Source organism: Nannospalax galili, unplaced genomic scaffold (genome assembly GCF_000622305.1).
Source record: "Nannospalax galili isolate Female #2095 unplaced genomic scaffold, S.galili_v1.0 scaffold1017, whole genome shotgun sequence".
Lineage (NCBI taxonomy): Eukaryota > Metazoa > Chordata > Mammalia > Rodentia > Spalacidae > Nannospalax > Nannospalax galili.
This window is the reverse complement of record NW_008340940.1, coordinates 2,330,983-2,353,626: the sequence shown is the minus strand read 5'-3', so window position 1 is coordinate 2,353,626 and position 22,644 is coordinate 2,330,983. Positions and strand designations below refer to the sequence as shown.

General features: G+C 37.5%; 1 protein-coding gene across 1 annotated transcript in view; it reads left to right on the top strand.

The window, feature by feature from the left end:
- The first annotated feature begins 9,110 nt into the window (after window positions 1-9,110).
- The window catches only part of Cdc73 (cell division cycle 73), a 132,218-nt gene continuing 118,684 nt past the window's right edge, over window positions 9,111-22,644 (top strand). The window contains exons 1-5 of the mRNA XM_008836212.3: window positions 9,111-9,504; window positions 12,220-12,325; window positions 15,228-15,297; window positions 20,696-20,758; window positions 21,089-21,141. Of these exons, the coding sequence (XP_008834434.1) occupies window positions 9,374-9,504; window positions 12,220-12,325; window positions 15,228-15,297; window positions 20,696-20,758; window positions 21,089-21,141 (423 nt within the window). The 5' untranslated portion in view covers window positions 9,111-9,373. The remainder of the gene's footprint in view (window positions 9,505-12,219; window positions 12,326-15,227; window positions 15,298-20,695; window positions 20,759-21,088; window positions 21,142-22,644) is intronic.

Here is a 22,644-nt window from a genome sequence, read left to right as displayed (position 1 = left end):
GTTGCCACTCTTTGGCCTCCTTCCTGGAACCAAGAATCCAGTGTGGTCGCAATCTACTCTCCAACTGCATTCCTTGATATGGTACAACCTACCCTCCAACATGAGCCCTTTCCCTCTCCCTGAAGGAAAGAAAAGATAAAACCCCAAGTCTGTAAGAGAGACTGTTTCTCCTCCAAATAACAGGCAGTGAGGGGGTGCCTACCTTCTCTGGCCTCCAGACTGTGAGATGGGGGTGTGGTGCCATCTCAGGTTTATTCTTGAATAAATCTGCTCGTTCTGTAGAGGCTGGTTTCTCCATCTCCTTTCTCACCTCATATTTCCTTACAATATACAAAGTACAAACAGGCTAAGGAACTTCCTGACATTATTCAGCTGATAGACTGTGCCTTTAATTCAAGCGATCTGAAGATGCTAAATGCCAGAATTATAATAGCCACACAATTCTGGTTCTCCAAGGGAAATATTTCTGTCTCTAATCATTAATGAACAATTTGTCCTTTAAGAATGATGAAACTGAGATATGACCATAAGTCCCTTTAATTCCAATGTCACCAGCTTACCACTATCAAACATGTTTTTAAAGAACCCGTCGAGCTATTTTCTATCAAATTCATAGGGCATCTGAGGTACATCACTCTGGTCTTCTCCCTCCTCACAGGCAAAAAGAAAGGCAGCTTCTGTCAGCCAGGATCTAAATTGGCAAGAACAGCTGGACCATGATGTTCTGCTAAATAATTTCACAGAGCAACAGTCAGATAAAAACACTCTGTGACCACAGGGATCAAGATAAATTAAGACCATTCATTAACCATATCTGAGCACATATCTGGCCACTGGGAGGAAGTCCCACTTCTTTGGTGATTATAGCTTTAGCTTCATGCATTTCTTCTACCTCTTAGATACAGAAAACATATAATCCTGTGGGCCAAATCTATTCACACTTAATTTTCACTTTTTGGTGTTGGAGATTGAGCCTTTGCTAAGTATGTGTTCTGTCAACCAGCTCTATATGATTTTTTTTTAATCTTTGGGAAAGAATGGTTTTTACATTTAAAAACAGATAACTCTGCACCCTACAAAGCTTTCTAAAAAAATGTTCAATCACCTCTCAACATCACCCCACTGGGTTCATACCTCTAACAAGGCTTTGGGGAACATACTCAAACCATATTTGAAATACAGTGTTCTCTTAAACCATGTAACACAAACCCCAAATTTATTAATTTAAGGAAGATCTCATGTAAAGGCTGGCCTCAAAATTTTCATGCAACTGAGGATGGCCTTGAACTTACTACCCTCCTGCTTTGATCTCTTGGGAGCCAGAAGTACAGGTGTATGCTACCAGGCCAGGTTTATGCTGTGCTCAGAACTCTGTGAATACTGGGTAAGCACACTACCAACTGAATTACACTCTAGGCCACAAACCCAAAAGCGAGCAAGTTCTGTTACAGAAATGTCCACAGTACACATACTGTATGTTTTCCCTTATAGTCAATAGTCAATGGACCCAACCAACTTTGTTTAATAAGTGTACACCAAAAACAGGAAAAAAATATCATCTGGGCCAGGTACCACTTGTGACATGTTTTTGAATGACCTGAAAGCTAAGAATCTTTTTTACACATTTCAATGGGTTGTTTCAAAAGGAAGGGAGGGAGGGACGAAGAGAAAGGGAGGAATGAAAAAAAGAAGAAAGGAAGGTGGAAAGAAGGAAGGAAGCAAGGAAGGTAGGAAGGAAAAGTGATCAAGGCCAACTGTGAACTATGAACCCTATTAATACTGTTTGGCACTTTATAGAAAAATGTTGCCACCTCCGGTTAAGAACTATGAAAGGTCTGAGATTTTATTCTACTTGCAAGCTGACAGATTAGTCTGTCACAGTTTCTTGAATGATGACAAAGAAAGGATTCCCAGGTTAGAGATAAAGGGCTTTATAACAGAAAGGTGTTTCTGGAGCGTCAACATTAATCCATTTAATGTATAAGCCACCTCTTAAAGATTCCACCATTGTGGGGGCTGGAGAGATGGCTCAGTGGTTAAGAGCACTAGCTTCTCTTGCAGAGGACCAGGGTTCAGCTCCCAGCACCCACATGACAGCTAACAACTATCTGTTACTCCAGTTCCAGGGGGATCGGATGCCACCTTCTGACCTTTGCAGGCATTGCACATGGGTGCACCTATCTACACACAAGCAAAACATTCACACATAAAATTTAAAAATGATAAGTAAAACATTTAAAAAGGAAATCCCATCACCTCTTTATCACCAGGGACCAAATTTCAACATGAGTTCAGAGGGTACAAACCATATTTAAACCATAGCACTATGTGAATAGAAGCTACAACGATTCAGGTTGGGTAGCATTGCAGCCGCCCCGTTCGTCAAGAACATACAGAGGACAGGCTAGGCTGTTCATGGTCCACAGTAGGGTACATCTCCCCATTATGTGCCCTTGGTGGTCTTTGCCAGTCATTGACAAAAGTAAAGTTTTTGACAAGATTCAGGAGAAACTCTTGCTGCTGCAGACTAGGATCCTTGTTTGTTTAGTTCAGCCATCTAGTATACCCTTCTGACTGAGGTCCCCTGGTCCAAAGCAGAAAGATAGGTTTACAGTGAGTTAAGTTGCAAATTAAACTTCAGGGCTTTGTCAAGGTCGTTCACAGAAATTTTCATTTTGTTTTCCTAGGAATAAGGTTCCTTAGAATCCTTCTATTAGCTAATCAGAATTTTAGTGTTCTTTGATGAAATAGTTTTCTAGCCTTCCTACAATTGTTCCAATGATTTATTTGCTTGTCTGGTTACTTTTTAGTTGAAAAATCATAGGGAGAGATCAGGCGAAGGGTCTATCCTTGAGCTTATCCTAGGACTGAGATGTTCAGAAGATCTTCTCAGATCAATGTCTTTGAATCAACTATTCCTTGAGTTTCCACTAAGAATTATACAAAGACTTTCTCCTTATTTTTATCTTCAGTCCCTGTCCCATTCACATTCTTCTGCTTGGATTCAGGATGTTTGTCTAACTTATGTTTGGTAAACAGGTAGCATTTAGGCAATTCCCGGGATTTGAGCTACTCAGGACCATCTTAAGGGAATGTTACTATACTTGAGTACGTTCCAAATGAAACTGCCTATTCTTTGCTAAATTGATTTCCTTGTGTTTTCATAAGGATAAACTCCTCCGTTTATTTCTCTATCAGTTTTATCAGTGCTAAATCGGAATTGCAGTAGCCACTTTGGTACTTACAACAAGATTGTTCATTCAAGAAATGCTTTAGGAAAAAAAAGGAAGAAACTTTCATGAGGAAACTGCCTTTGTTGGTTTAAAAGAAAGAAACAAGAGCACATTAGAGATGTAGCAGAACATTAGAGATGTAGCTTGTTTAGTAAAGTGCTTACCTGACATGAATGAACTCCTGGGTTCAGTCCCCAGCAACTATAATGTCTGTAATCCCAGCACTCAGGAAGGCAGGAAGGTTGGGAGTTCAAGGTGATCCAGCTAAGTGGCTAGTTCATGGGCTGAGGTACATGAGAATGCTGCTGCCTCAAAACAACAACAGCAACAACAAAAATAACAAACAAAAAGAGAACATCTTACTTAAGGTGACACCTTCTTTACATACTTATATTGAAGATTAATAATAAATGCTGTTTTGTCCATGGCATAGCTAGGCAAAATTGGTAGAGTCCAAGTTTTTCTTTAAATTAGCTATAATAACACTCTTTTTAGCCAGTGGTGGTACATCCCTGTAATCCAAGCACTTGGGAGGCAGAAGTTCAAGGCCAGCCTAGTCTGCATAGGAAGTTCCAGGCTGGTCAGAGATTCACAGTGAGACCCTGTCTCCAAAACCCAAAAGATCATTGTTAGCAACGACAAAATTATCCTTTTGTTTATATGCATGTTATAATGAGTATTTCTCCATTTAAGCTTCCTTTTCTTTCTGCAGAGAAAGCATAATTAATCTTTACAGAGGTAATTTCATATTTATTTGAAACGGACTTCTCCTGTTCTAGTTCTTTCTCTTTTATCCTTCTTGGAAAATTCTAAAGATTAATTGAGCAGCAAACAAACACATCCACTTATTGTGCACTAATTTTAGGAATAGCCAATCCGAATGAAAAAGAATATCTAAAAGATAAACGTGTTGCCAAACTTTTCGTGTTTGTTTTGTGAACCTTGAAAAGTGTATTTACTAAATAGCCTTTGTTACAGTAGTTATGAGATAAGAAAACAAGACCTTACTTTCAAGGTAAAAAAGAAACTTTTGATATGAGTAAGTCTTTAAATTTTGTAGTATATAAAAATAATGCCAATACAATATTGTGTTTTGAACAGGGCCAAGTTTAAATTTATTTTGATTTAAATTCCTTAAGTTTCTTAGGTTGGTTTTCTGAGTTAAATAATCGTTTGTTTCTACATTATTTTAAAATTTCATATGTAGATATGTAAACATGTATCATGAATATAATATGTGCATAAAATATATGTAACTATACTTAGTAAATGAAATGGTAATAATAGCATTTTTTTTGGTCTTTTTGAGACAGGGTCTCCCTGTAGCCCCAGCTGTCCTGGAACTCACTATGTAGACCAGGCGGGCCTTCAACTCACAGAGATCCACCTGCCTCTGCCTCCCGAGTGTTGGGATTAAGGGCGTGCGCCACCACACCTGGCAATAGATTTCATTTTAAAAATTTTAATTTTATTAAACTCCTAGGACACTAAAAATAATCAAAATAGCAAATCCCAAATCCTTAAGAATCTTTAAGACATTAATCAAGTGATTATCAAGTCAATAACCTGACCTTGATGCCTGAGTACTATTTAGATAAAAACTAGATATATTGGTTTTATATGCAAGAATTTTAGAAGACACCAGTGATTCAAATGTCAAATAAGAAGATGAATAGATGAACAGTTAACAGCTCTTTTCAGATCGATGAGACAGTTGAGGATTTAGAGCCAAATACTGTCTTCAAGACTGGGCAGGTGCAATTTACCGAGTCTTTGGGTAAAACCGGATACAAGAAACAGAGGTTGGTCAGGAAAATCTCATTACAACCAATGAATTAATGGAGGCTCAGAGTGGTCAAATCTGAGTTCGGAGTTTGAGGGGGACCCAGTTCTAGGAGACTCCTCCAACTTTTGCTATTTTACCCCTAGGATTTGGGCCTGTGTTCTTATATATATCAGAGAGAAATCCCCTTCTTTTTTTGAGCAAGGGGTAGACAAAAGATAATTTTTGAAATACAACAAAGAACAACTTTGTTCTTAACAAAATCTTTTCTCCATTTAATCTGCTGGACTTTAATCACAGTCTAGCCAAGCAAAGACACAACTATCAAATTCTAGTCAGCTCCAGTCTTCTGTGGAAGAAGAGAGACATCCAAGGCCAGGCTATTCCAACTGTCGTGATTTTGTCATGACTCTCACTACAGACCAAGGAGCACTGGTGAAGGCCACAGTTCAGAGGCACGAGTCCACAGAGACACTGGATGCAGTTATATGATTGCAGAATGTGTTCCCTTCCCTATACCTTAATACTGCTTTTCAAAATCTATTTGCATTGGTTCCTTTTCCCCAGTACATCATGTCTGGTTATCAAGAGAAAAATTATAAGGCTTACTAAACTGAATAAAAACACAGGTTGAGGAGACAGAACAAAGCATCACAAACAGACATGGTAGAGTTGATGGAATTATCTGACTAGGAATGAAAATAATATGTAATGTGTTGGGGCTCCAATGGGAAAAATAGACTGCATGCAAGAACAGATGGGCAGTGTTAGCAGGGGAATGGAAATCTTATCAAAGACACAGGAGAGATTTTAAAAAACCAAGCAACAGGCCTCAGAAGGCAGAGGCAGGAGGATGGTAAGTTTCAGGTCAGTCTGGGCAACAGAGAGTGGCCCTGTTTCAAAAAATAAAATAGAAAGATGAAGCAGAAACACTGTAACGGAAGCAACGAATACTTCTGAGGGGCTTGCTTGTAAAATGGAATGGACACGACTGAGGAAAGAATTGATGAGCTTGAGATTACCTCAGTTGAAAGCTAGAAAACTGAAAAGCAAATAGAACAAAGACTGGAAAGCAGAACAAGGTATTCAAGGACAAATAAAAAGATGTTACATATGCATAGCAGGTCTATCAGATGAGACAGAGGAGCAGAAGGTATGCTTGAAACAATAATAACAAATTACTGGCAATATCAAGGGACAGATTCTGGAAGTTCAGAGAACACTACAGGAAATAACACCCTCACCCCCCTAAAAACTTCACTTGGTGTGTCATTTCTAAATTACAGAAAATCAAAAATAAAGTCAAAATCCTGTAAATGGTATCAAATACAAGAGATGGAGGCATTAGTTCTCAGGTTCCATAACACAACATGGTAACTACTGTCTGTATAACATATTATATATTTGAAAATAAATAGAAGAGATGGCATTGAAGGTTAGATATGATACACATATATATGATAATTGAGGAGCTGGAAATACCAATTTCCTCATTTAATCACTAGTATGTTTGTGTCAAGTCATCATACTGTATTCCATAAATATGTGTACATATTGGATGTCAATTAGAAAGAAAAAGAAAAAATCCTGAATAAGCCCAGAGGGAGGAAATAGCTTACTATTGGAGAAACAAAGATAAAAGTTCTATCCAACTTTTGAGAAACTGTGCAAAACAGAAAAGAGTGGACTGGAATGAACTGCTAAGACACATGGGCTGTGGTTGTATATACCTATAACCTGGCATTCAGAGGGTCATTAATTTGAGACTAGCCTGGGTGACAAAGTAAGACTGAGGTCAATCTTAGCCACTGTCCCCCAAACCAAAATCAAAACAAAAAAGAAAAGTCTTGAGACAAAACCAACCAACAAGCAAAAACTTCACCATGCTACCTTTGACATTATCCGGAAAAGATGAGACATAAAGACTTTGTTCCCATAAGACCTTCCTTACAGGAAAATAATACAGGTCCAAAATTCAGGTCTTCATTAAAAAAGGCAGAACATTAAAGAGAAAACACAGGAAAGCATAATAACTGCATATTTTATTAACGTAACTAATTGCAATACCACAATTTGATGAAAATAATAATGGTAACAGTGGATATACTATGTTCACTTTTGTGGATGTGTGTCCGTGTTACAAATCTGTTATCATTTGGACATAAAGTGTTCCCCCCAAAAGGCTGTTCACTAAAAGCTCAGTCTGCAGCTGGTGGTGCTGGTGTAATTTGGAAATGACACACCAAGTGAAGTTGTGTTTTAGAGGAAAGAATGCTATTCTGTGTGTTGTTCTCAACTTCCTGGATCTGTAAAACTTTCAGTTCTTTAACTGTAATAAATGATAAATGACTAATGATTTTTCACAACTTGAGTTTAGGAATTATTTAACTTCAAAAAACATAATTTATCACAAAAGAGCAATTGTTTGGACATTATTTCTGTGTGAAATAAAATTCAGAATCATTTGGGGCCACTCTAGTTGAGTTTCTTAATCTATCATGAGACTGATGGACTTCCTTGGAACTTATCCATACATTTATTACTTCAAAATGTACTAGATTCCTCTGTTCATTCATTCACTAATTCAATATTTACCAAAGCTGTTATGTAAGTAATGTATTAGATGTTAGGTTATGACATCATGGGTCTATAGTCTGTTCATTTCACAGGTGAACAGGGCAAGTAATAAATAAAGGTAGGCAAGTAACAAAGGGAGCCAAGAAATACTAGGTTCTGTGATACAGGTATGAATGTGTGGGAGAGACAAGAGCAGTCAGTTCTTTATAGAATGGGTTTGTGGTGAGAGTCAAAGATACATTACAGAGGAGAATGCGAACAGAAAAACTTTTCTCTAACATTTTCCATAATGGTAGTTCATGGCAGAGGAAACGAAACACATACTTTCATATCTGTAGTACTCTTGGCCACACGAAACAAAATAAAAAAAAAAAAACCCAAAACAAAAACGGGTTAAGGAATTTGGTTTTGTCAACCATAAAATTGTGCCTTGATAGAGTAAGGAGTGAAAAAGAAATATGCGGCCCAAAGGAATGTTTAAGGTACACACGCTGTGGTATGCTGAGTTTATTTCAAGGGTCCCAGGACCATAAGAACACTGTTGAGCCTTCTGAGTGGCATTAAAAGATCAGGCAGTCTGAAAGTGATTCAAATCACAGTTTGAAGTTTCTGATAGAGTTTTTCCATTTATAACCCAGAATCACTTGAGGCTTTTTGTGATTAACTTGAAGGGGCCCGAATGCAAAAAGTTATCCCCAAGGATAGGAGCCAGAAGATCTAGTAATTCCGTTAGAATGCTTTCACCTTATTCTCATATTACTTTCATTTTTCCCATTAACCAAGTGATGTTATGGATAGTATGTAGCTGAATCAGTCGCTAACAAATGGTGCCAAAATCCTTCTCCAGGGCTGGAGAGACGGTTCAGTGGTTAAGAGCACAGGCTGTTCTTGCAGAAGACCTGGGCTGGAATCTCAGCACCTTCATGACAGATAACCCTCCCTCACTCCAGTTCTAGGGTATCCTACGTTCTCTTCTATCCTCCGTGGGCACTGCACGACACAGGCGCACTTACACACATACACTCATACATATCAAATAGAAATAATCAACAACAAAATAGTTCACCGCTAAACTCCGTCCTTTCCACTTTGCGAATGTGCCCAAATCAAAACCAAACCTAAACTGGAAACTTCCAAACTCCAAAGCTCTAACTTTCTAAAAGAGTTTATCCAGACTACAAGGATCCAAAGACCTTTCGCTAGCTGTGGGTCCCATGCAGATGGAAAGGTAGCTCTGCTTCCGCAAACTACCTCGCGCAGCGCAGGTAGTCAGCGCAAGCTGTAGGCTGGAAAGTAGCGAAGAGCCCAGCAGGTGCACACGCACCACGCCGTGGACCCGGGACTGTGCGCACCGCCCGCAGTCGGCTCTGTTCCCCAGGAGCGCCTGCCCCGGGAACAGCGTGGCAGAGCTCGGTCTACTGCGAGTCCGCTGCCTGCCCCAGGGGAGTCTGGGAAGCGCGCCTTCGCGCGGCGGTAGCGGCGCCCTCTGGCGGCGGCCTGCGGTATTGCCGGCGCGAGGTCAGTCAGGCGTTCTCCGCGGGCAGCCCGCGGCGGGCCTTACCTTATATAGCGCGGGGTCCTTGGCGGCCTGGGCGGCTGTTGCCGGTGGTGCTGTCGTAGACGCGGACGGCTGTTAGTACTGCTGCTGTTGGTTCGCGGCGGCGGCGGAGGAGGAGGAAGAGGGCGAGGTGACGGGGGAAGGGGACGGCAGGCTCGGCGGCGGCGGCGGCTGCGCCCAGGGCCCGCGGCGGCAGCGGCGGCGGCGGCGAGGGGGGCGAAGATGGCGGACGTGCTCAGCGTCCTGCGACAGTACAACATCCAGAAGAAGGAGATTGTGGTCAAGGGAGATGAAGTGATCTTCGGGGAGTTCTCCTGGCCCAAGAATGTGAAGACCAACTATGTAGTTTGGGGGTGAGTGCGGCATGGCTGTGGCCTAGGGGTGTCGGGGCTGCGCGGGGCGCCCCTGGGCGACCTCTTCCCCAACCCCTCCCCCTGTGTCCTTAGGGGATGGGGAAGAAAGCGGGTGCCCAGGGAAAAAGTTATTCTCTGGAGCAGAAGTTGCATTTTAGGATGAGACGGGAAGAGATGGAGCTGGTCCTGGAGTGGTCCAGCCTTTTTTGGTTTGAGAAGCCCAAGGGAAGGGTACCATGGGAGTTCTGACTTTACCAGTTCGTTTTTCACCAGTCCTGTGGATGGCCCGCCTTTGGAGAACTGGTGCACGGTCTTTACCTGAGCAGAGGTGGAGAAGCACAAAGCACCGTGTCTGGCGGCCACCGAGTCTCTTTTTGTTCTTAATTTTTTTTCTCCCAGAGGCTGCCATGTGTTGGAACTGTCTCCGCTGGTTCTTGCACCGCCTTGCTAATTTCTTTCATAATTGGGGAGGATGTTGTTCTTCAAGGAAACAGAAGGGAATCGAGTACTTCTTGAAATTAGGACAGGAAAGAGATGGGAGAATATGGAAGTCATCAAAATCAGTGTTCGGGATGAAAGCAGGACTTTCTTGGGGAGAAAGTTACTGGTGAGATGGAGTGAGTTTTACAAGTCTAAGAAATTGATGGTATGTGTTTTTTTTTTTTTTGAAAATGTCCTTTAAAGAGAAATGCTTCGGAATGTTGATCCATGCAGGTTTTGTGTTTAAGTCATTCAGGACATCACTGAGGGTCCGGTTTAACATCCTTTGGGCCCCATTAGTGATGCTCCTGTTGTTGGTGCTTCATTTGGATAAACCTTGAGTCAGAATTTGGTTACTCACTTTCTTTGAATGACTGTGAATGATTGATTAAAAACTATGGAAGATTTTAAGATTTCTCTGTTTTTGACCTAATAATTAGCTTTATAAAGTGTTGCCCAAATGACATTCTGAGTTTACTGTGTTTTACCAAATTAAACCTCATAGGATAATGCTTATCTTTGATTGGATTGGATTTTTATGGATATTTTTCCTTTAAAAAAACTGCTTAAATAGTAATCAAGTCTAAAGAAGTTTAATTTGACAAATAGAACAATTCTTTTTTTGGGGTCTTTTTGAGACAGGATCTCCCTGTAGCCCCAGTTGGCCTGGAACTCACTAGGTAGACCAGGCTGGCCTTGAACTCACAGAAATCCGCCTGCCTCAGTATCCTGAGCTCTGGATAAAAAGCATGGGCTACCGTGCCCGGCAAGAAACAGAACAATTCTTAAAACTGGTTCCTGCCTCACAAGTGGTTTAGTTAGCCTGAATAGAAGAGATAAAACAGAATAAGGTGATGTGAAACATTTAATAGCTTAGAGCAGTTGTTTACTTCTAGTTGGGTGGGGGCATTTAAGGAAGGCTCCATGGAAATGTGCTTGAAAAATTTGCATCTGAGAGAGTCTTCTTGGGTAAATGAATGAAAAGATGAATAAGCTTTAAAGAATGGATAAGAGAATTGTGAGTGAAATGGTGAAAAAAATCTCCCGGTATGAGGGAGTGATAGATACACTTAGGAACTGAGGGCTGGAAAGAACATATTTTAAAAGTAGTTCACTGAAACTACTGAAAAAGTAAATCTTAGAAGAGATTTGAAACTTTCAACAGCAAGTCCATGGAAGTATTTTATTTTCTGTATGTATGCACATATAAATATATACACTCTAAACCATTTAACAGTACCCTCATCGTGATAGTGCTTTGTGTAATTTTTCTCCTCTTTCCTGTATCATAAGAAAAAAAGATGATTGTATCCAATTACTTTGTATAATAATTGACACATAATGGGTGATTTAAAAGCAATAGAGACTAGTATAGTAGACTTAGGACAAATTACAGTGAGCTGTGTTGAGATGAACTCATAGCATATTTGAACTGTGGTAAGTAGATGGAGGGGAGAGAACTATGCTATGTATATGTTTGCATGTAGAGCTGGCACCCCAAGACTATATTGTTTTGTCCAGTTATACTTTGGTATTGTACCATTGGTCTAATTTGAAACCTGTTCTCAGAATCATAGCCTTGAAGTTCATTATGTTTATTGTTTAGAATATTGTTAAGGATGTTGTACAGCAGTATCTTGTTAAGAAAGGGCCCCAGGATGTGTGAGCGCAGCCTTAAAGATACTTGTGTTTCTTCTAAGCAGTTTGTTTTCTCTTAATGATCCTTTTCATTGTGCAGCTGGTTGGGTTTCTTTCTTAGTTGATAAAGCCCAGAGCCTAATTTAGGTCTTATTTTAAAATGTGTACATAGTGGGTTCTGGGATGTAGCTCAGTGGGCAGAGTACTTGCCTAGCCTGCATGAATCCCTGGGTTCGATTTCCATTACCTTGTAACACAAGGAGTGGTGGTATAAGCCATCCTCAGCTGCATAACAGGTTTGAGGCCAACCTGGGATACATGAGACCCTGCCTGTCTTTTAAAAAAATAGTATATATAGTATTTTAGAGTATGAATTTATATGCCTTCCCTATTGCTTGCATTTTGGTTTTGTCTTTTGTGTTCTTTTTGCTCTAATGGCAGCTCACTTAGGACAATTTATCCTTCATGTATATTTTTGTTAGCCATGTTAAATACATTGTTGACTAGCCAGCTGGGTATATATAAATGAAACCATATAATTCAGGTCAAATAATTGATTTTAAATTGTGAATAAAAATCTTGCCTTTATCATTTTAGGACTGGAAAGGAAGGCCAACCCAGAGAGTACTACACATTGGATTCTATATTATTTCTACTTAATAATGTGCACCTTTCTCATCCGGTTTATGTCCGACGTGCAGCTGTAAGTAGGACTTATTTTAAAACTTTAGTGATTATACTGTTATCGTTTGGCATAGATAACATCCCTTGTAGATTTCAAACGTTTAAAAGTATCTTGGAGTGTCCAAATTAGACTGGTAAGTGATTTGTTCAGGTTTTAAAATAGGCAACTCTTTTCTCATGTAAAATATGGTTAATGTTTATGACAGTAGAAGTAGTAAAAGTACATACACAGATTTTTTTTTTAAATACAAGCTTACAGAATTTTTGTAATTTAAACTATAGTTTAACTTGAGAAAACTTTTTGGGTCATAAGAATAAATCTTAGCAGATGCCAGTTTAGAAATAAATTTTAAGCAACACAGTTCTTTCCATTCTTTGTTGATAAATTCATTTGTTTTTCAGTTTTGTATGCTTCTTGGTGTTTGAAAATCCATTGCTAGGAGGAAATCAATAGGAATTGTTAGAAAAGATCTTGTCACAGAGATTGTTATGATGAGAGTCTCCTGTTTGTAAAAAACTTTTAAGAAATTGACAAATAGGATGACAATATGACATTGTAAATTGTAATAAATGCCCAAATAAAATGGTCCCTCTGCTGGGCATTGTGGCACACACCTTTAATCTCAGCACTTGTGAGGCAGAAGCAGGCGGATATCTGTGAATTCCAGGCCAGCTGAGGCTACAGGGAGAACCTGTCTCCAAAAATAGACCCCCCCCAAATCCCTTCAAATACTTTTTTTTGGGGGAGGGTCAGGGGGAAGAACACACAGGGTCTCATGTAGCCTAGGCTGGCCTCCAGCTGCTGTGTAGCTGAGAATGACCTTTCTGAGCAAGAAATACATATTCAGTGATACTTATTTTTTAAAAACTTAAAGTTGGAAAAAATTAATAGTTGTATTAAATTACCCTGTATTCTTTAAAAACTGAGTCAAACAGCAATTAGAACTGTTAAATAATTGAAGTGCTTTATAGATTTATAGATCTTGTTTTTGTAGGTGGTTATAGTTTACAAGTAGTAACTGTAATTGGGTGCTGGGAACCAAACTGGAGCTCAGGACTTTTGGTCATAAAAGATTTAACTCTTGTTTTTCTTAAATATTTTCCAAATTAAAAGGACAAAATTCTAAAATTTTGAGGTTCTACAAACTTAGAGGTTGTTCTTCTAATTCCTTTATTATTTGCTCTCTGTTATAAGCCGACTATTCCTGGAACAGGTATTCCTGAGCCATAGTGCCCATTTTAGTGTCAGTAAACTTAAATCGTTTTCAGTTGGCTGTAATGTGTATGTACATGATTCATACTTTATATAATGAAATAAATGGTCAGACTTAGTGACAGCAATTTAAAGAAAATTAATTCAAATCTTTTAACTCTCTGTAATATTCCCTATAGATTGGCTTAAAAAATGACAAGGACAAAAGTACTTGTGGATTTTTAAACTTGTATTGTCATAAGGACAAAATTTTATCTTTTTTTGAAAAGCTAAGTGATTAAATTAGTTTAAGTAAGTCAGAAAGGAGTTAAGTTAAGTGCTATTGGGTATAGGGACGTGGAATTCCTGATGAGGTAATTGGGCTGGGATATTAAGGGTTCTGATGACTTCATAGTTACTTATATAAGTTGACAAAAGTTTTAATCTATGTGATCCCTTGGCAACTGATTTTATTTGCACTCTGTTTACATTAGAAAAAGGATAAGGAAAATTGTGGTAATGGCAAAAATTTATTGAGTTCATGACCCAAAGATGACTTGATGCCTGAAGGATATTTTTTTTTAATCACCTTTTAAAAAAAGATGTATTTTTAAGTTGTGTGTATATGGGGCAGGAGAGATGGTTCAGTGGTTGAGATTACTGGCTGCTCTTAAAGGACCCTGATTCGATTCCCAGCACTTACATGGCAACTAATAACCAGCAGTAATCCCAGTTTCAGAGGTTCTAACACCCTCTTCTGACCTCTGCAACATCGTACACACTGGTACACTTAACATACATGCAAGCAAAACACTCATACACTCATAAAATAAAAATAAATGAATTATGTATATGTGTGTGTCTTTGTGTGGGTGTGTGTACATGAGGGCAGGTGCCTGAGGAAGTCAAAGAAGTCAGAGCCCTCTACAGCTGGTGTTATAGGCAGTTGTGAGCTGTCTAATCTGGATGCTAGGAACCAAACTTGGGTCCTCTGGAAGAGCAACAACAGCTGAGTCATTGCTCCAGTCAAAGTTTTAATCACCTTTTTACAAATAATGAATGTAGATGATTAAAGGAAAATTGCTCATTTTTCTAAAATTGATATAACATGTTTTCAGACATGAATTTTTCAAATCCCCCCCCCACTTATAGAATTTATATATACTCAAGGATTAAAAGAAACATGTAATGTAGAAGGTAATCTACTGCCATTAACATTTTCCTGTACTTTTTCTTGTGTGGCTGTTAATTATCAAAATTTATGTTTATTGGCTAATCTAGTTTATTTGGAAGAGTTTAAGTTGAATAGCTTGAGTATATCTGGTTTGTGTGTGAAAAGCACTATAGATACTGTATAAAGTGAGACAGCATTGAGACTAAAAAGATAGTAGTAGCCTTATTGTGCACAGTCTCCTAAGTACAGTTAAAAAATAACAGTAAAGCTAGGGGTTGGGAAAGCCTGGTATTGACATTTTGAGAAGACATAAAGTCATTACTTCTTTAAAATAAGTGTCTGTAATATATCTTCCTGAAATTTCAAAAGTAAAATTACTGAAAATTAACATTTAAAAAATTTCAAGGTTTTTAGGTTCTTTTTAGCCAGAAGTTTTTTACAAATGTGATTTTGAATGTTATCAAGATATATTGGAATAAATTCAGAGAATACATGGTATTTATCAAGCTTCATAGTTGCTCCCATTTAATATCTAATTTAAAATTTTGGCTTCAGACTGAAAATATTCCTGTGGTTAGAAGACCTGACCGAAAAGACCTCCTTGGCTATCTCAATGGGGAAGCATGTGAGTAGCTTTGAAATTGCTCCCATTTTGAATAGACACTGTTGCTTTTTCTGTTACCCTCCCTGTGAAAGAAGTAGTAGGGGAAGAGAATTTGAAATTCTACTAAATTAACCTCCCCAAGGAGTGTCTGTATACTTCTCTCTAGGTGCAGTGAGTAACACTGACTGTTTCTAAGGCTGTCACTCCTTCCTTGTATGTGGTTTCTCTTCACAGTCTCAAAGACCATGCTTCTGAAAATTATTATATCTGTCCTGCCTTATCAATTTTCTCCTTTCTTCTACACTGTTAACTTCTAGACTACCTGCAGTGAGACATCTATTCTTTACAAATTATTTTTGATTCCCTATTCCTACTGTTTATCACTTACTTTTCTTCTTACTACTTCAAAGTTCTCAGTAAGAGTTGGCATGGTATCACTCTTCTTAAAGCCTGTTCTGTCTAGCTTTCAGCCTCACCATCCTACTGAAGTCACTCTTCAAAAGTCAGAGACCTGTGAGTTGCTACAGGCTTTCTCTTACCTTCCTTGACCTGTTGACGACATTTGACACTGTTGGGCACTCTCTCTTTGAAGTCTTTTTTCCACTTAGCATTCAGGGCACTAGACTTTTGGTTTTTCATTGTCCACTTCTCAGTATATTTTTATTACTTCTGTACCTAATGTTTTTAAGTTGTAAGATTGTGTACATAGAGAATCTTGTTGGAAGTTTCCTATGACTTATTTTTTTTAACCCAAAATCTCTAGGTGACCTTCCAGTTTTATGCTGAAAATACTTTGTTCTATTCATCCGGCTTGATACCAAATACGGCTGTTGTTTGAACAGCATGTGTTTGATAAATGCAGATCCACTTACATGTGGTAGGGTTTTTGTTTTGTTTATTTGAGATTTCTGACAATGTTGAAAAACTGGTCAACTATGCCAGAACAAATTAAGAAAAAAGGTTTATCATTGTGTTATATACTAATTTAAAAAAAACTTATAGCAAAAAGGAAAGGATGTGTCATAAATGTGTAAACTTTTACTCATAACCTAAAGGCTTGTTATACACAGTTAAAACTAAGGGACAAAAACATTTCTTTGCCGAACATGGTACCCATTCATCGAGAGAAATGTAAGCAAACATAAAGATGCACTATTAAATCATAACTATGAAATTCAAGTATAATATGCAGTAGCTTTATAGCTCCTGTTGGCTGTTGTAGTGAGCTTAGCTTAAAACATCATGTAATGTTAATCATCTTGTGAGAAGATCATCTCTTCAGAAATTTATAGTGAGTGCATGTGGTTCTTAATATTTTTTGCCATGTATTTTATGTATAGTATACAAAAATATGGGTTATTCATTAAGTAGCTTCTGGCACACAGCAACATAATAATTTTTTGAAAAGTAATTTTTCGAAGAGTCAAATTTATACATGAATTTTCAGTGTGATGAGGGAGTCGGTACCCCCTAAACCCCCAGTTCAAGAACCAACTGCATTTATCTCTAGTTGACTTTATGCTATGTATTTATAAATTTACTGTTGTCATCTTTCTTTAAATGTTTTAACAGGCTTCTGGATTTAACATAATTCAGAGTAAGAGTGCCCAGTTCACTCTTTCCCAACTCCACCCACATAAAAGCAAAAACTGTGTGTCTGTTCTTCCTATCTTAGAAAGAAGTGATGGTTCTTTACTCATGCAGTTACTTAGGCCTCAAACCCTGGTGAAGTCAAATTTTTCTGATATCTTACATCTATGCCATCAGTAATTCCTTTTCTCTGCCTTAAACCATCACTATTTTCTATTCCAAGCCTATTGCACTTGTTATCTTCAGTCTCCTCACAGGTTTCTAGTCTTTATTTGCTGCAGTGTAGTCTGTACCTAGCAATTAAGGCTTGCTTTGGAAAAATATATAAATTTGATTGTGCCCGTCACCTGTTCAAGGTCATTTGTTGCTCCATGCCCTCCTAGGGTTAAGCTAGTACTCCTTACCTTGGACTTCATGATACACTGCTTCTGCTTAAATCTCAATGACTTCATCTTCATCATTCTTCCTTTACTCAAAGCAGTCAGTGACATTGATCTTTCAGTTTTAATCTGGGTGCCTTTGCACTTGAAGTTCTTTCTGTCTTCTTAGCCTCTGTTTTTCTTTATTGTCACAGGACTCTCATCCTCTTCCATCTAGGCCCAAATATTGTTCTGTCAGAGAAGACATCTCTGACCATTCTAAAATACAGAACTTATATACAGACGCCTATATATAACAAAGTCCTCATTTTTTAAACAAAAATTTCTATATTTTTACTTGAAATTACTTTAGTTGCTGACTTACATATTGTCTGTGTTCTCTTCTATAGATTAAACCTTAAAGGAACAGTTGTTTCAGTTGTTTGTCTTATTACTTGATAACATTTAGAACAGCAGTGTATGGTAGATACTTAAATGAATAGATGAGTATTTTCTAACAGAATACAAATTAATTGGTATAATAGAACTATAATGGAACTCCCCTTCCCTGGGGTGGAATTTTTTTGTACCTTTAAACTACTAATACCTTTCAAGTCATACATGTTAAGTTGTAAAATTGTGTGTATAGAGAATCTTATGCATAATGAGAAGAGATTCACCAGATTGTTTTCTCCTTGTGATGTTTTCATTCAGCAAATGCCTGTTTCAATACTTACTCTTTGTGTTTTGTAATTAAAAAAAAAAACAATTAAAAAATTTATTGTGTGGGCATGTGCATCACAGCTATGTGTGGAAGTCAAAGAACAACTTTGTGGAATCTGACCTCTCTTTGTACTTTTACATGGGTTTCAGGGACTGAACTCAGGTTGCTAAGCTAACCCGGCAAGTGCTTTCTCTGCTGAGCCATGTCAGCAGCCCTCACTGCCTAGTCTTTAAAATTGCATTGTTCTGGGTACTATACAAATGCAAAATTTTTTTACTCTCAAACAAGGTAAACTGGGATTAAGGAGTAATTCATCTCTTGGAAAGGGAATTGAGATGGAAAGGATTGAGAAAAGGCTTTTAAAATTTTTGCCTTTTTTGAATTAAACCAAATTTAATAATTTAGAGCAGTGTTTTCTTTAAAGAGCTCATGTGATAATACCTGTTAAAAAGTTTTTTTTTTTTTTCTTTCTCTCACTGTTTTTCTCTTCCTTTAAAAGACCTGGTAGAGAAAGTATAGGATTTTCTGGTTTTAATAAGCATCCAGATTAGTCTGTTAAATAGGTTCATTTTGGGAGAATACTTTGAAACAAATGGTTTTTTTCTTTTTAGAATCTTTAAGTTGCTGTTTATCCATCCACATCATTTCCTGTGCTTTCTGTAGGACAAATTTAGTCCTCAGATATATTCCTTTACTAATTTTTAAAACTTGTTAATAGTTTATTGAAGAGTTGAACAGATGTTAAGACCATCTTCATAGACACATCATAACCGTTTAAAAACATTAACTCTTAACAGGAATTAGACCTTTAACATGATCTCAATAAAAATCTAGATGGCATTTCTTGAGTGGGCAGTAAAGCTACACAAGTATTATTAAATTTTACTTGGTGAAAAGGAGTACCTTAATAATTTTTAGAAAAAGCTGGCTATGTCAACACATGCCTTTAATCAGGAGGCAGAGGCAGGTGGATCTCTCTGAGTTCAATGCCAGCCTCATCTACATAGTGAGTTCTAGGCCAGCCAGGACTACATAGTGAGACCTTGTCTTGTATCAATGAGAAAATAAGCATTCTGGAATATAGAATTTAAAGACCCCATAATTTAAAAACTGAGAGTGAGTCAATAGACTAATAAAACAACTTTCACAGGTTAGATTAGAAATATGAATGTGAGGCTGGTCTGGTGGCGTTATGGTAATTCATCTGACACCAGAAATACGTATATGAATTTATCTGAATAGAGACACGTCAGCTCAATGGAAAAGGAAGGATTATCAGTTAATAGTTTGATAAAAGTAAAAATGTTCTATCTTATAAAAACAAAAGACCTAATAAACTAGGAAAAATATTTCAACTCCTGTATGACAGAAAAAGAAGCATTTGCACTAATATATAAAGTGATCTTGGAATACATGCACAAAGACCAACAACTTTATCAATTATAATCAACATATAAATGGAAAAGGCAGTAAAATCAGTTGAACTTGTTTTATTTCATCGTGAATTAGAAATTTAAATGATACAAGGATAAAATTTTAAGTTTTGGTGTTTAATAGTATACTTTGAGGCTATCAGGAAACATTCTGTATTGGTTATGTGACTTTATACAACCCTTTTTGAAGAGATTGTGGACAGTTCATTATTATAAATTTGACATAGTTCAAAATGCTACATTTTGATTTCTTTTATTATTTTATGAGTTTTTCCTGTATTATGTAAGTGTACCTGTTCTGCAGAAGCCAGAAGAGGGTGTTAGATCTCTTGGAATTGGGGCTATGGCTGGTTGTCAGCTGCCCTGTTGGTACTGGGAATTGAATCTGGGTTCTCTGCAAGAGTAGCCACTGCTCTTTAATTGCAGAGCCATCTTTCCAGCCCCAAATTGCTGTATTTTGAACTAACCTAGAACTGCATTTGAAAATGTATGAAGTGCTGTACATTTAAAGTTTCTTCATGCTTTTGTTTGTAAAAGCAAAAGACTGTTAGAATTGTACTGCTTATTCATAAGGAACCAGTTGAATTAATTATAATTAGTTTATACAATTGGGTACCCCCTAGCTGTAAACACAAAAAAAGGAGAGTTAGCAAAATATTCTACATACAGTGAAGCAGTGTCTGAGATAATACTGTTAGGTAAATAGGAAATAAATTTCAGAATATTCTGTACATTATGCTAAAGGTACAAATAAAAATACCATTTTGTATTTATAGAAGGATACATAAGACAATTATAGGGGAGAGGGAACTTGGGAGATGGGATCAGGTAATTTTTTTTATAGTTACATTATTTTGAACCATTCAAAAATATCTTGAAGGATAATTGAAAGGTTTTTTGTTTTTTTTTTTAAAACCAATTGTCAATAACTAAAATTTTCATATTTTAACTTCAAGAACTTCATGTGTGCATATATATGTATTTATGATTAGGCATACTTTTAAATGTGTGTTATAATATTTGTGTATAGTCTTTAAAAGTGACTAGTTAACTTCTGGCATTAGCAGCTTAGTAATGTGCATCTCAGCAATTTGTAAGCTAAATTGTTAAAAGTAGTTTGTTCTTTCATAGACTTTCTAGTAGAGATTAATCTTAAATAAACTACTTTTACAGAGCTGCTTTTTAAAAGTTCTGCCTTACCTAGAGAAATCATTCTACAGAAATAAGAAATACAATAAGAATTTCACTTGTAATATCCAAAAAGTGTATTCAACTATTGATCTGCTTATAATATTTTTTTTTCCAATTTTCAGCCACATCAGCAAGTATAGACAGAAGTGCTCCCCTAGAAATAGGTCTTCAGCGGTCTACTCAAGGTACACTTGTCATATCTCTATTTTGAACTTTTTTAAAAAATATTTTTTATTTATTATTTTTATTTTATGTGTATGCATGTATTGCCTGCATGTAGGTAAGTGCACCCATGTCGTGCAATGCCCGCAGAGGACAGAAGAGGCTATAGGATCCCTTGGAACTTGAGTTACAGACAGTTGTTAGCTGCCATGTGGGTGCTGATTTGAACTCGGGTCTTCTGCAAGAACAGCCAGTGCTCTTAACCACTGAGCCAACTCTCCAGCCCCTCTATTTTGAACTTTGAAACCCGCTTTCCAAAAGTATACACTTGTTTACTTCTGTTTTTCTTATAGTCAAACGAGCTGCAGATGAAGTTTTAGCAGAAGCAAAGAAACCACGAATTGAGGTAATAGAGCTTTATTTTAAAAATATTACTGAAATTGGAATTGTGTAGAAATAAGAATTTTTCATAGTAGTAGTAACAGCTTTTTTTTCCCCCCCCTGAAAAATTTTTGTAAAAAGAAAAGTTGGTTCATAAGTAGTTTGAGCTACCATGCTAGTTCTCACATCCAAGCTCTGTGATGAACATACCATTTTATTTTCTTTGCTTAAACATAGTATCTTAGATCTGGGATGAGAAAACATTATCTGATCATGTTAAAGATCATCGGAAAGATATTTCAGGTTTTAGGTTTAGTCTCTTGTAGCTACTCTACCTTGTCATGCTCTGTTACTGTAATGAGAAAGCAATCGTTAGCAACATGTAAACAAATAGATATGGCTGGGTTCTAGTAACACAAAATGATGGGGGCCAGAACTGGTCTTTGAGTTGTGCTTTGCCAGGCCCTAAAATAAGCTAGCAAATGGATTAGTGTAGTATGTTTATAACTTTTTGTTATTGTGACAGATGTTAGTGCCTTTGCACAGCTGTATGTAACCAAGAATTTTTTGTTCGATTAGTGTAAGGCTATAAATAAATCTTTTTTTTAATTAAAAAAAATTTTATTTTTATTTTATGTGTATGAGTGTATTGCCTGCATGTATGAGTGCACTCGTGTCGTGCAATGCCAAGGAGGTCAGAAGAGGGCTTCGGATTCCCCTGGAACTGGAGTTAAGGATGATTCGGAGCTGCCATGTGGGTGCTGAGACTCGAACCCAGGTTCTCTGTAAGAGCAGTCAGTGCTCTTAACCAGTGAGCCATCTTAAATAAAATACTTTTACAAAGCTTCTTTTTAGAGGTTCTATTTTACCTAGAGAAATCATTCTACAGAATGATTAAGACTGGAAGGACATTAATAAAATGTACTGTTTGGGAGAGTTGAACCTCTGGGAACAAGGTTTTAAATCTTATACAGTTACTGGGCTCTGCCACTCTAGGATACCCGAGAAAAACAATTCAGGGGAAGATTTGTTTTGGCTCATGGTTTCAGAGGGTTTCAAACAACCCATGATTGCATGGCTGCACTTTTGGGGGCCTTATGGCAACATGGCAGACAAAACGTGCTCACACTTTGGCAGATAGGAAGCAGAGAGAAGAGCAGAGGAAAGGTCTAGAACAAGATAAACCATTCAGAGGCACACCCCATACTTTCTTCAATCAGGCCTCATCTTCTAATAGTTCATCAAGCTGTGAGTTCTTCAGTGGATTAGCGCCATAAGTTAGAGCCCTTATGATCCAGCTATCCCCTTAATACATGAGTCTTTTGAAGACATTTTTAGATTTGAACCAGAAGTTTACTTGAAGTTGAACAAGTAAGAAATAAATTACCTTTGGAGATTGTATAGCATGGTGACTAATGAACAATGTATTATATTTTGGAAATTGTTAAAGCAGTAGATTTTAAGTGTTCTCAGCACAAAAAATGGTAAATATGTGTAATGCTAATGTTAACTTGATTGACCCATTCCA